The sequence below is a fragment of the Setaria viridis genome, chromosome 4, assembly GCF_005286985.2.
Source record: "Setaria viridis chromosome 4, Setaria_viridis_v4.0, whole genome shotgun sequence".
In the NCBI taxonomy this organism is placed as follows: Eukaryota; Viridiplantae; Streptophyta; class Magnoliopsida; order Poales; family Poaceae; genus Setaria; species Setaria viridis.
This window is the reverse complement of record NC_048266.2, coordinates 38,717,293-38,732,353: the sequence shown is the minus strand read 5'-3', so window position 1 is coordinate 38,732,353 and position 15,061 is coordinate 38,717,293. Positions and strand designations below refer to the sequence as shown.

Genomic DNA, 15,061 nt, shown 5'->3' with positions numbered 1-15,061 from the left:
CGGGGCACCATCTTTGCGCTGAATGTCGACAAACTGTCCCAACAGCTCCTTACGCTAGTTAGGTGGGAGGTCGACCGCGGCAACGGCCCGCCCCGCACAACGGAGGCCAAGTAGCAATGAGATGTCCTCAGGTGTGGGGGCCATCTCACCCACTGGGAGGTAGAACGTGTGCATCTCCGGCCGCCACCGGTCCAGCAGAGTTTCTAGCAGTGACATGTCAAAGTGGAACTGTGTAGACTTCTCCCCGGGCCACGCAGCGGCATCGACCATGTCCCCCTCAACCAACCTGTCTAGAGGGAGAAGGCCCGCAGCGCGTAACCTGTACCATGCATAAAATTAATTAGTTCAAACAACATAATGTTACAACTTACCCTATAAATTTAACTCAGTACGACGTACCTCAAAATCCAACAGGCGTCGATCAGCATCATCAAAAGCTGGGTACGTGCCCGAAACATGCCTAGCCTCGAACCCTGAACGACTGACATGAACGACCTGTGAAGGCTGTCCAAGGTAGGGTCGAGCAACTCAGAGGTCTAGTACCCCTCTGGAACTGGCTGCGCCATACCTGCAACACGAAACAACTAAGTAGTGCCCGAAATAATAATGACTTCAAAACGTAAATAAAATAAAACAAACTGCAAATGAGATATTGGAAATGAAGTAGTCCACGATGTGCAAATTTTACATGGTCATAGTACTACAACTTATGTTACATATTACATCACATTCCGGAAGGTTTGCCTAAATTACGAGTACACAAACATGTATCACAACCACTTGACAAAGTGAAGACATAATGAGTTTAGAAACATATAGCACATGAATCACAACTTAAAACGACTTCACAAACATACAACACATGAATCACAGAAGCCCGTAATTGTTGCTACGTGCACAATGCCCCCGACCACGCACTGTAGCAATTCTGTCACCGTTTGATGGATCAGCTTGGCTACTCGCACTTCCATATGTCGTTGCAGGGTAGTTCTTGTAGGTGTGACCAGCTTCATGGCACCTGGAGCAAAGGCGGACATCAGGATCAGCTTCAAATTGATCCATGTCATTCCAGATATGTCTTTTCTTACGTCGCCCGACCTCTTGGAACATTTCTGGATTAGGGTCAGAAATGTAGCACGCGACATTACTAGGATTGTTTAGGAAGTTTCCTAGTAAACGATATCCATAAATCTTGTTTCTCCAAGTGTGCCATATGGTTTCCTTTAGGAAATAGTGTGACACAAACCGATGAGGCTGAAGACCCCCCACCTCAATGCATGCAGCAATGACATGGGTGCAAGGGCTGTGTAGCAAACTTGGCTTGTGGCAAGAGCAAACACACCCTTCATTGCTGATGATGCACTCCTGTGTGTGCTTCTCGTGCCTCCTACCCATTCAAGCTTTATCCCTGCAAACAACCTCGAACCGGCGTTCCACGGCTCCCACTTCATTCACACGATGCAAATGAGCCTTCTTAATCGCCTCCTCCATGTACTCTGTTATCTTGAAACCATATATTTTGTTATTATCACACATTGAATTATCAACCAATTGGTACCTTTCCTTGAAGTACTTCATGGTGCGGTACAGGAAGAATTCTAGGACATCAACAAGGGGCAGACCCTGAACACCGCGCAAGACCCAGTTGTAAACCTCAGCCAGGTTTGTAGTCTTTATACCCCACCGAGCACCTCCCTCATCAAAGAGTAATGTCCACTTTTCCTTCGGCTCATGCTCAATTCACTTTGAGAAGTTGTTGATGGATCTTCCCCGTCTTCGCATGACATTTGGAGCATCGAGCCTGACATCCTCCAGAGACACGGGGTGGTCAGCCTCGCTGTTGACCGGCCTTTTGGCTAGATCTTCACATTGTTTTTTTAAGGTCGTCAAGTTTCTTCCACAGCATGTTGAATTTCCTCTTCTGATTCTAGCTTCATAGACGCTTGAACAATGTCATAAGGGTTTTGTTCTTGAATTGCCTATGAAAGTTTGCACCCATATGTCTCATGCACCACCTACTCTTCAAGTCCGGCCATATCGCCACCCGAAAACGCTCCACACTTCCATTATGTAGGTCTTCGATTGGTTGTAGAATGCCTTTATGCCGATCATGAACGAGACAAACCCCCTCCATGTCCTTCACAATCATGTTCTTTACCCTCTCTAGGAACTATACCAGCTATCTCTAGACTCCTTCTCCACAAATGCAATCGCAAGCGGCAAGACCTGATTGTTGCCGTCGGACCCAATAGCTGTCAATATTATTCCTTTATACCTTCTTGTCAGAAATGTGCCATCAATGCAAATGACTAATCAACATCGTCGGAAAGCCTCAATACAAGGACCTAAGGCCAGGAATGACCGCTGCAGGACCTGATTGCCTGGAAACTAAGCACACGGATAAGTTTTCACGTCGTAAAAGCTTCCTAGGTTCCTCTGGCATATGGTGTGCAACAGGACAGGGAGGTTGTCATAGGATGCTTCGAACGTACCCACTTCATCTCCAGCACCTTCTGCTTCGCTCGGTAAGCTTTGTTGTAGCTAATCTTGTACTTGAACTTCTCCTCTATGGCACAAATAATGGACTTGGGCTCGAAGCTAGGATTTTGCACTATTTGAAGATACATGTACTGAGAAAAAAATCAGTAGTGAGATTGCGATGTGTTCCTCCAGTTCAGCCAGCAAGCATTGGTGCTCAACCACTCTAGTCACCTTCTAGTAATCCTTCCACTTCCCCTTGTATGCGTGCACCCTGAACGGACAATCATTTCTCACACAGCGGGCATCATACACCGCCAGGTTGCTCTTCTCCACCTTGAACTAACGCTGCAAAAATAAGGTGGACCATCTCTTCACAGCTGCCTTCACCTCATCCCCACTTGGATATAAAGCACCCACGCATACCTCATTCTCGTTGTACTCCTAAGAGACATTTTCCCCTACATTGACCTGTAGGGCGGAATGGTCCTAATTTGACCAGTTCCGCGGGATAGGGTAAGCATCTTTCTCATCGGACGAGTCATCATCCATGGCATCATTGGCCTCCTCTACTTCCCTCTCCACCTCTACTTCCCTCTCCACCTGCTCAATTAACTCAGCAATTTCTTCCCCCTCATCAGCCTCCCCATTTGGCTCACGGGCTGCAACATCATCCTTTGCATCTCCCCCTTCTTCCCCATCATTATCAAGTTCTTCGTTTGCCCCCTCACTACTCTCCACATCTTCCTCCACTTCAACTTCAGCACCTCTCACTTCTTCTTCCACCTGACTACTAGACCCAGCCTTCGTGAACAGTTGAACATACCATATAATCAGTAAACCCTGCCTCGTGCAATCCTTTACATAAGCCCGGTAGCTCGGAGTTCCTTCAAGCGGGAGCAGCTCACAAGAGTTTATGTCCGGCCGTTCTCTTTACTACAATCCTCACAGACACATCCACTTGATCTCTATCAACACCGAAATCCTTACAAAGCTACCTGCATATGTCCCCCAAGTCCTTTCTCTTGTTCTTGGTAAATACTTGTAGAAATATGGAAATTCACTCAAATCTACCCCTTCTGGACCATATCTAACCTCCCCCAAACCATAGAACACTTGAAAATATAAACTAACCGACATGCCTACCAACATACACGAAACGAGCAGTCCAAATTACTCTCAATAACTTAAATCAGTTAACTAGAATGACACCTTCAATTCAATAAATAGTGGAATCATTTAATTCTATCATGCACACTAACAACTATTTAAGAGTAAACCAACCTTACGAACTAAATTTATCATAGGCATCTACCAAGATAATATACGGGGCAACAACAAAGGTTCTAACTAAATCTAATAATTCCAACTACCCCTGTAACAACTACATTGTCAATACCTAAACAAAATAGAACCCTAGCAATCCAAATAATATTCGTATAAATTTAATCCACATAAATCAATAAAATTAAATTTATGGCGAACTAAATAACTAAGCTAAATTCACTATACTAACTAAGCTACATTTTCCTATGTCTAAAATCCACTAGATTTTTCTAAGTCTCAGTCCACTAAACTAACTACTAGATTTATGTACTACTACATCTATCCACTAAACTATCTATATTAATTAAACTACGAGATTTAAAAAACTACCTAAAATTAAGGGACGACCTCCTTCCCCTCCCCTCCCTCCCTCCCTCCCTTTCTAGCTCGCTCTCTTTGGCTCGCTTGCTCGGTTTCTACTGGGGTGACGCGCTCGGTCTGGAGTCTGGGGGGCGCGCGGTGCGCTGATTTTATAATAGGAAGCCCCACCGGTTCATCCGGCGGTAAGGAACGGCTTCCGCCGTTTGAACTGGCGGGGCACCCTTACCGTTGGATGAAACGACGAAGGTTCCTTGAAACCGGCGCCAATCGAACCCGTGGGCAGCTCGCCGAATTAGGGGGCGGTAAGGGCCTTACCGCCATTTCACCCGACGGTAAGGCCCCTTACCGCCGTTTCAACCAGCGCAAAGTTCCTAGCGCCGATTAGTCCAGTGGCATACGTCTATTTTTGCAAATTTTTTATTCCACTATTTATTTCTGCAAAATCATAAGAAAATTCGTGAGTCCGTGACCGAGGGAGCACGTGCGAGTAGAGGCACAGGCGGGCAGCGCAAGCCCCTGCGCTGCCGCGTTCGAGAAACGGCAGTCGGGAAAGGAGCCGAGCACACGCATGTTGACGAGGAAGGAGCCGGCGATGGGGCCCATGGGCATGAACTCGCCGGTAGCGGGGTCCAGCACTTGAGGCTGCCCACGTGCTCATCCTCCCGGAGCATGGTGAGGAAGCTTGAGTCCGTGTGTGGATCTGCACGCCGGAGGAGCCCATCGTGTCCTTCGTGTAGTTGTACCGGTTGATCCAGAACTGGCACGACCAGTCCCCGAACAAGTGCTCCTCCAGCCCCAAGCTCGAGGCCAGCTTGCCGGCGATGTCGAAGATCACGTCTAGCGATGAAAATGGAAGGACAAAATCCCATTACCGCCCATCCAGTTTCCCATATTTGGAGGCGAAAATGGTACGGTAAGGTTCGGTAATGGGACAGGAAACGGGACAGGGGTACCCAAGAACGGGACGGGATATGGTTGAGGGGGTATCCCACCCATATTTGCGGGATCCCATTTTAATTTGGGATGGTCCCGTATTCATCCCGTTTCTAATTTAAAGGGGTAAGCCTACTACCTCAATCCCCCAAACCCCAATCGGTCAATCCAGCCCAACAGGCCCAACAAACAACCCTTATTCCCTGGCATCTGGCATCGGCAACTCCCCGTTCGGCCGTTCGCCCGTTCCCAATTGGCCAATCCATCCCGCTACCGCCTGCCCCTGCCCCTGCCCCTGGCCCCTGGCCCTTGTCGCGTGCCAGCCTGCCCCTGCCATCGCACGCCGCCGCCGGCCCCTGGCCCCCTGCCGCCGCATGCCACCAGCCTGCCCCTGCCATCGCACGCCGCCGCCGGCCCCTAGCCCCCTGCCGTCGCGTGCCGGCCTGCGGCCTGCCCCCTACCGTCGCTTGCGCTCTACCTCTGCACGGCTGCGCCTCTGCCAGCTGGTCCCCTGCCGCGTGTCGGCCTGCCCCCTACCGCTGCCGGCCCCTGGCCCTCTGTCGCCGCTCTACCAAGCGCCAGCTGCCACCACCTGACGCCCGCCGTGCCGCCATCGTCCATCAGGGATGCTGTGCGGTGGAGAAAGAGGACGAAGCGACCGTTCCCGACCTTCTGCCTCCACAACGCCAGTGCCGGAAAAACACTTAGGCTTGGGCTGGTTGCTGCCAGCAGTACCGTCGAAGCCACAAATCTCGTCATCTCACTCTTCTGTCAAAGGCAGCGTAAGCGGATCCATTTCAGGTATGCATTAAACTAGAACTAGCACTAGTAGTAGCTCTGTACAGCCTGTAGATTTCATGGATGTGGTGCATATGTGGCTGAAATAGAATATGAAATAGTACAGGTAGTGATTAGTGAACTAGGCAATAGTAGATTAGTAGCACATAGACTCGCTTGCTCTCTTTGTTGATTCTTTTCCAGGAGCCAAGAGAAAGGCATGTGATGGTGGTAGTCAGAGTACACCTCATGGATCATCTTCAGCGCCAACTGAACTAAGTGAAGATGAAAATCAAGTAGTTGGCACTGTCAGTGACACACTGGCACCGGCTACACAGGGACAAATTCAAGTTGAGGGAGAGGGATCTAGTGAGACACAAACTCAAGGACCTGGGACTATAGCCACTACAGATGCAGTTGTTCTTGATGGTGAGGAGGAAGCAGAAGTTGTTGAGATAGGGACAACAAAGAGGTAGAAGAGGTGCACATCTATTCTGTGGAAGTATTTTACTAAGAAAACAGAGACAGTAGAGGCCAATGGAAAGAAATATGAGCAGGTGTGGTCTCAACGTGCAATCATGAAACACTGTTATGGTGGCGCAAGTCTAATAACCCGGTGTTCACGTCGGTATCTGACTGCTTGATCGATCATCCAACTGGAACCAGGGTATACTCATGTGGTAATCACGTTGAACGTTGACCAAGCTCCGTATATGATGAGGATACGGTGGAACACGATGGCCGCAGGGGATACCAGGCCCATAACGGGGCCACATAGTGCCGGGACGGTGCATGCAGGGATAGGTAGCCGGGGCGATCTATCCCTGAAATACACGGTGTTGGGAGCACCCATGGTTATTACTGTACTTATTAGCAAATTAAACATACACTCGTATGAAGAAAATAGCAGAATGGACGATGGGCCAACTAGTGTCGCGGGCTCCGTGGCAAACGGAGCTGGCCATGGCCACTACGAGCAGCGTGATCTGCGGGAGCGCGAGGAGACGGGCGGTCTTGGTGGAGGGCGCCATCGCGGTTTGGCTGCTGGCCGGCCGCTGGCTAGATGCTTGTCCCTAGCTCAGTCCCTGTGAGTTGGAGTTACGCTGCCGCTTGAATCTTGATGTAGCATTGTGATCTTTGGAGGCCGTATTTATAGGCAAGAGGAATGCAAGGGAAGGCAGCAAGTTGAGTTCCCAGTGCGCCAGAGAGCCACAGCCTTGTCTCTTCCACGGGCGAAAATCTTCGGTTAGTCTTCGTTAGGGACAAAAGCGGATCGGATGGGATCGGATAATGTCTTTTCCACGTCCTCATCCATTATTTTTTATCGGATGCGGAGCGGAGCGGATATTAATTACACGGATGCTGTTATGGAGGCATTTCTCGGATGCCGGAACTGGTGCGGAATCAGATCGATGTCGGAGCATACACGGATTAAAATAGTTGATTATTACAAGTTCTCAGTTCGTACTTAAGAGTTTAAAGAATATGGATTCATAATAAAACACCATTTATTCTTCTTAATCTTAAGAATCGGATATCCTATTATAAGCCTCGGACAATCCGCGTTCAATTATCGGATAATCCATATCCATCGGATTTCACTAAAACCATATCCTACTCCGCATCCCCAAACAATCGGATTCGGATTATCCATATCCTCATTTATATCAAAAACTCTTCCCCGTATCCATAAAATTCGGATTCGGAACGGATCGGATGCGGACATTATGTTCGAGAGAAATCGCTTCCTCCCCAGACATGGCATCCACGCTAGCTGTTTCTGCTCCCACGCGCTGGCTGACGCCGGCCGCCGGCAAGAAGTACCACACGGGCCACGACACGCCTCCGGTCGACACCGCCGGCCACCTGACAGAGGCTCGGGTTGCCACGTTGTAAACCACCGCCTCGTAGTCTCCGTCTCCCCCGCGCGGGCCGTCCCAGTAGTAGACGCTGTTGGCGCTCACGCCCTCCAACCTCGGGACCAATACGAAACCAAAAATCCGACAGTGTCTCCTCCACCAAAACCGACGCTGCTTCCTCCTCACTAATGATATAGAAACACCAAGCTAACTTGTTTCCCTCCAACTTCTACAGTAAGCATGTATGCATACATAACAAACTATCATATTTGAAGAGAAACAGCTTGAGAGGGTTAGCACATTATCTCTAGTTAGCCTAACCATGTATATATGCTGAAAGATGGCCCCTGCATCTGAGCACCAGTTAGCTCATCCGCTTTTGGTTGGGTATTCATGCATCTAGCATTCACGTAGGCTCACACCAAAAAATGATCCTCCCATCTATTCGGTGTGTTCTTTTCTGTTCCTATTTGGTTTACGAAATCTCTTGTGCAGGACGGAGGCAGCACATTTGTACCTCAAGCCTAATTTCTGCATTAAATTATTATTAGGGATCATAATTAGACTAATCAAAGATTCCGTCCTTAAGTTAATGACACGCTTATGCTAGATTAAGTTAAATCTAACATGCCCCTATCCCTCTAATTTCCAGTTAATTAGCATGCACATCACGGTGATGGTCTGGACGTACTCTGGTGGATGCTCTGCCTCCTCGTATGTACGTCGGCATCGGCGCGGTGAAGGAAGTCGCCGACAACTTAGAAGTTAGAAGAAAGCTGCGCCCGTCAAGGCTAACGATTAGCAACACAGCTTGAGCGAGTTCTGGACAAAAGGCCGTGGTAGTTTCAGCTGCGTCTTATCACTCTGGAAGTATAAAAGATTATTTGTTAACCCACGCGCTGGCTGACGCCGGCCGCCGGCAAGAAGTACCACACGGGGCACGACACGCCTCCGGTCGACACCGCCGGCCACCTGACAGAGGCTCGGGTTGCCACGTTGTAAACCACCGCCTCGTAGTCTCCGTCTCCCCCGCGCGGGCTGTCCCAGTAGTAGATGCTGTTGGCGCTCACGCCCTCGCCGCGCACCACCGCCGCGTCGTTCATGTTGATGAACACCGCGTTCCCTCTCAGATCCTTCGCGTCGGCCACCACCCAGCAGCTGCCCGGCCAGTTCCCCGGGTCGTACCTGAGGACGAAGACATCGCCCTCGAATATGTGAATCCACCGCGCGGCTCCCCCGGGCGGCGCGTCGACGGTGACGGAGCCGGAGCCGCTCGACCGCCTCCATACCTGGTACAGCCCACCTTCGCAGAGCACTAGGTTCTTGCCGTCCGTGTACTCCGAGATGACGTCGTACGGCGGAGGGAAGGCGTCGGCGCCGATGGGCAGTTTCAGCAGCGGCCCCACCTCCATCGGTGGCATCTGGCGGCAGACACGGTGGCGGCGGCTGAGGTGGAGCACGTGCACCTCGCCGTCCCACGCCAGGCAGTAGACCTTGCCGTTGTCGCCGTAGGCGATGTCGACCAGGATGACCCCGTCGAGGAGCGGGCCCGTGTCCTCGCTGTACGAGCAGCCGTCGGCCGCCCTCTGCACGGCGACCATGTCCGACCGGATGAGGCTCGCCGCGGTGAAGTCGCGGCGCGTGGGGTTGGGCGAGAAGACGATCTTGGGTGCCAGCTGGCCGTGCGCGGGCTGGTACAGCGACTCGTCCAGCGGGATCTCCTCACCGGTGAAGGGGTTGAACAGCATGGGCCCCGCGGGCGCCGCAGCGTCGCCCGCGACGAGTGCCACCCACCCGTCGCGCGAGGCGCCGACGCAGCGGCAGCGCGCCGTGGCGCCGACCGTGCCGCCCGGCCGGTGCAGCAGGAGCCTGGACCAGCGCCGCTCGTAGAGGGGGCAGGCGGCGAGCGAGACGGGACGGCTCGCGGCGTCGTCGGCCGGGAGCACGGCGAGCGGGCGCGATAGCGGTGGCGGGAGCGCGGAGCGCCACGCGGCGCAGACAGCGCGGCAGGAGGCGTAGTCCTTGAGCGCGCAGCAGTCGGCGATGGTGGAGACGAGGCTGGGCTCGAGGTCGGCCCACGGCGGGATGGGAGCGCCGGCGGGCATGCCGATGTCGTCGTCGCCGCTCATCGATCGTGCGTCGTGGCACGTATCACGAACTAGTTTGAATAAAAAGCTTGTTAGTACTGTTGGGATTTCACGGAATCTAGCACACGCGAACACGAGAAGAAACAAAGAACACAAAGACTTCGAAGCACCTAACCGGCCAGACATATAAGTTACAACTCTGACTTGTATCCGATCTGGACTCACGAGTACTCCGACCATAAAAGTATCTGATGTCCGACTCCAACTAGGAAACTCCGATTTCCTTGATTGCCTGCCGGACTCCGCGAACTCGTAGCTTCCCTTCTATACGAGATCGTATACGACAGCTCGCCGACCAATGCAATTCCGTTTGCTAAACTAACCTTGCTAGCTTCCTACGTGTGCAACTCCATGCACGTAATACTAACCAGCATGCACACGGACTCAACTTCCTAATTCATCGACCGACACAAACTTGACTTCCTAAACCTACGACTAAAACAAGGTTAAATCCAACAAGTACCTCCATGTCCATGAGAGCATGTTGCATGCATAAACGGCGAGCTCGCGGCTCGCTCCTGGCATTCTGGTAATGGAATTGGGCAACCCTATAAAATATAGGCCGTAGCGGGCGTAGTTCAATGTAGCGAGCGTAGTTCAGTGGTAAAACATCTCCTTGCCAAGGAGAAGAGCACGAGGAGTTTCCTTCAATATGATGATGAGAATGGAAACCAGAATAAAAGTCTCTGCCGGAACTGGGCTGCTACAGCCTCCACCTAACGTCGTGGGCTACTTTCTCTACGCTCCGGTTTTCTTTTGACCCAGTTTTATTTTTCTTGTTTTTCTTGTTTGTAAGCTTTTTTTCCTTGTGACTGCTCGATTTTGCATTTAGTTTTTACTCGGACCAGCAAATATACCCATGCGTTGCTACGGGTACATGAAAACTACATCGATATATTACCATACTATATAATATGGTCTATATGTAGCTAATCATATTTTAATACGACTCTAATCATGTTTTAATATGACTTTTGCTTTGATTTTTATGTATATACTAATATAATGTTTAGTAGCAACAAGACTGCAAATCACAGGAAAATACTTTCAAATGTGTAGCGTCAATAGTCGGTCAAAGTCTATCACCATCACCTCGTCACGCTCCCGAAGGACGAGGGCAAGAAGGAGAAGCGCGCCGCGGGCGGGAGGCCCACCCGATCCGCCGCGCCCCGTCCCGGAGACCGCCGTGTTGGCCGCGTCATGTTGGTACAACAAATATCCAAGTATAACCAACACTGGTAAAATGTTAATCTAGCGGGAATATAAGGATCATATCATATATATCTATTGCTGGTAACAAATTGAATTGACTGTCCATAGCTGGTAGCTCACACGAGCGAAGATTTCTATACTAAAAGGTTCATGATCACATATATGCGGCCACACTTGTTAGGTGCCTCCAAATGATAATGAAGATCATATGAGCATCTCACGGTGTCAAGAATCAGATGATTATTCTGGGAGGGACCCATGGTCTTGTCCATCACCTCTATGCCCATTGTACTTCTCCATTCACACTGCAACTGCAAAAGTAGATTTTTTCTAGTTTATCGGTAATTTATTGCCCATGCATTGGCGTAGATGTTAAGATGTATGTGGCCTTCAACCCGGTGAAGCTTGCACCCTTGGCGAGTTCCCTAAACTCCCTCTTACCTCTTGCGTTGTGCACGAGCACGATCCACATGTCAACGTGGAACACGCCCTGAGCCTCGAGTGTTGCCTTCGGGTTCGGTGGTTCACTGGCAGGATGTACTCGATGACTACTAGACCATAAATGATTTTTGCTTGGATAAATGGGTTCTGTACTGGCGGGCGAAGCACCCACCAGCAACTATGGCTCTCTGTGCTGACAGATGCTCGCTCGCTCACTGTGCTGGTGGGTGCTTATGTAGCCCGGTAGCACAATAATTTTTTAATAATAAAAAAAAGTCCGGCCACCTGCGTCGCCTGTACGCCGCCACTCGTCCCGCCCGTCGCTCCCGGATTTGGCGCAGGAGAGGGCCGACGATGGGGCGCAGCTTGCGATGACCCCTGCCTCAGGTTCACAAGACGCCATAATCTCGTTGTACAAGACGCCACACTGCCTCAGGTTCACAAATGGCGAAAGAACATAGAGATAGGTAAAACACACGATAAAAATCAACTTCAGTACTTAGCACCACACGCAGCACGATTACAACCTTGTGCGCCTCGAACCATCTCTGTTGCCGCCTGCACACCCGGCCTGCACAGCCCGCCTGCACAGCCGCTCGAGCGCTTGCTGCTCATGCGCCGCTGCCCCCGGCCGCTGCTGCGCCAGCTGCTTGCTCCCGAGGGGCCGCGCAGCCGAGGGCCATGCCGCTCCGTGCTGCCCCGGTGCCCCCTCCGCTTGGCCGTGGAAGATGAAGTGATAGGGATGGATAACGAGAGAGAGAGGGAGAGGGAAGGGATAAGAAGGGAGTTTGGGCTGACGGGAGAGCTCGATAGCTTCTTTGTGTCCAAAGTTATTTGAAAATTTTAAAATTCAAGATTTAGAAATTAAAAAGATTATAATGATATTTTGAGCTATTAAACAACTTTAAATGGAAAAGTTATCAACTAGAAAATTTTATATCTAATCTATCTACAACTTTATATCAATATTCATCCAAGAATGAATAGCTAGTATAAGTTGAAACACCTTATGAGTTATAGGATGTTTCAACCTATAGTGATAAGTGCACTAACTATTCATTATTATTTGTATTAACTAAGAAATAATATTTTTTAAATTTACTAAATAATATTTATATGAATGTATAAAAGTTTGAAACAATTTCAAAATCATTTGTTAAGTATTTAAATAATTTTAAATTTTCTTGAAGACCGGGTGTTTGCTCGCCCGCCAACACAGTGCATGTGCCCGCAGGGCATGTGTGTGCATGTGCATGCGCACAGTGCATGTGCACGCTGCTGGTCAGTGCATGCACACAGTGCATGTGTTATAGGGTGTTGTGCATGTGCATGCTGCTGTGGTCAGTGCTGCGGCTACTGTGTTGGCGGGTCCTGTAAGTACCGTCGGCACAAATCGCCTTATCCTGTCAGCACAGTGCTCCCTAACCGGCGCAAGGAAATTTTGTGCCGGCGGGTGCTAATCATGCCCGCTAGCACAAATTATTTTTGGCGTATTGGACAATCATCTTATCCTTCGCTGGCAGAGCATCGCAGTAGTTCTTGAGGATGGTGGCGCAGTGGGTGTTGCTTTAGGGGGTGTTTGGGAGGCATGTGCTAAATTTTAGCACATGTCACATCGGATGTTTAGACACTAATTAGGAGTATTAAACATAGCCTAATTACAAAACTAATTGCACAACCCCTAGGCTAAATCGCGAGACGAATCTATTAAGCCTAATTAGTCCATGATTTGACAATGTGGTGCTACAGTAACCATTCGCTAATGATGGATTAATTAGGCTTAATAGATTCGTCTCGCGATTTAGCCTAGGGGTTGTGCAATTAGTTTTGTAATTAGACTATATTTAATACTCCTAATTAGTGTCCAAACATCCGATGTGACAGGTGCTAAAATTTAGCACCTGCTATCCAAACACCCCCTTAGTCATGGAGGATCCACTTCATGAGGGATTTTTTATCTGAAATTTTGATTTCATTTTTCACTCAAAACATAAATGTATTTTGTATTTTTTGAACCATAATGTTACTTGGAATTTATGCAATAAAATAAAATCTGATATGGACATATTTTGATTTTTGTTTTTTTTAAAAAAATCAACATTTGAAATGTACTTATTCAACATTTTGATATGCACTTTCAACATCTTTGATATACTCATTTCATATTAAATGTTGAATTAGTTTATAGGAATTGTTGAATTAAGTTTGAAGAAATATTGAATTTAGTATTTTAAAATGTTGACTATATTAATTTAATATTTTGAGGTCAGAAATCTTTAGATAAATTAAATAACAAATTACGGACACATATTAAAAAATAAAAAATAATAGCACCTGCCGTATATGTGCTCACGAGGTGGGCATGGAGATCAGCAGATACAGTTCTCACGGAGGCACGGGAAGCTGCTAGTTTCCACGAGCAAAAAATAGTAAGCCGCCCCACACGGTGCGGAGAAGTGGGCTGTTTCAGGTCATGCGCAGAGAAAGTAGAGTCCGAGCATTTCAGTTTCAGTGGATGGGATCCATGACCTATGGCATCGCATATGTGTGGTCAGGACTCGTGTGGACAGAAAGAATGCATGTTGGGCTGATGGTCTTTTTTAGTCTAGATTCAAAGTTTAACTTGGTAGCTAAATAACAACCACTATTCGAAGTCATGTTTTTTTGAAAAAGGAACTAAATCTTGCCTCGGCAAGTGCACACAGCTTATGCTTACAATTTTTCAGCCATACTGCTGATTATATAACTAAGGGAATTGAGCACATAAAAGACCAAAATAATTAAAAGCGAGTCTATTATTGTTTCTCCGTCCATTCTTGACAAAAATATCTAAAACAACCGTCTCCATTTCCCTGCTCGCCGAATGAATGATCTCCCTTTGTGTCCACACGCTGCACATGAACATAAGTCATGTTACAAGGTACTAAATAAATGATAGCTAAACATAAGTGTCAAAATATATGAACATGAACGGTAAATATTTCATAAATTTGATAAATGAATGCTAAAAATGAAGTTTATGATATATGGTCTGAAAGATAATTTCTACTAGTATGACATGAGTTATCCAATCTATCATCTATACAATGTAGCAAAGAATATGGCTAGAGTTAATTCACTGCTATGTTTGCTCCAGCCTCCTGCCTCTATATTAACATGGACACAGAGCATTGCATTTCAATAACCCGGCAACCTCACAACCAAACGCAAGAGCAACAGCTAGAAACACCATCTATCATGGCACCTGTCAGCAAGGTTCTGTTTTGACGGTCATGGTCGTAGCCATGGCGGTCTTGTCACCATCTCTTGTGCATGGAGGACAAAAATGTACGTATTGTATTTACACATGTGCACATGGTCTTACCGTCTTCTTTTTTACAAACATTTTAGATTTGACACAATCGATCTTTGACCATTACTTTTAAATTTACAATTATGTAGCGATGTGCTTTCATCTACCAAGGTGCGACAAAGCCTGCCTTAGAAACTGCCTGGAGAGACGTCTTGGGAATGTTATGTCCTGCACTAACATGGACACCACCTGCTGCTGCCACTTTATTAGTGCTG

The 15,061-nt window shown here is 48.4% G+C and overlaps 1 protein-coding gene across 1 annotated transcript; it reads right to left on the bottom strand.

Annotated features, from left to right (window-relative positions):
* Positions 1-8,410: 8,410 nt before the first annotated feature.
* Positions 8,411-9,823, bottom strand: LOC140222678 (uncharacterized). Its single transcript, XM_072293497.1, has one exon. The coding sequence runs from the start codon at positions 9,821-9,823 to the stop codon at positions 8,582-8,584; it is 1,242 nt and encodes a 413-aa protein (XP_072149598.1). The 3' UTR covers positions 8,411-8,581.
* Between the last annotated feature and the right edge of the window lie 5,238 nt (positions 9,824-15,061).

Excerpts from the sequence above, each read along its gene's own strand:
- LOC140222678 (XM_072293497.1), bottom strand. The coding sequence starts at position 9,823 with ATGAGCGGCGACGACGACATCGGCATGCCCGCCGGCGCTCCCATCCCG.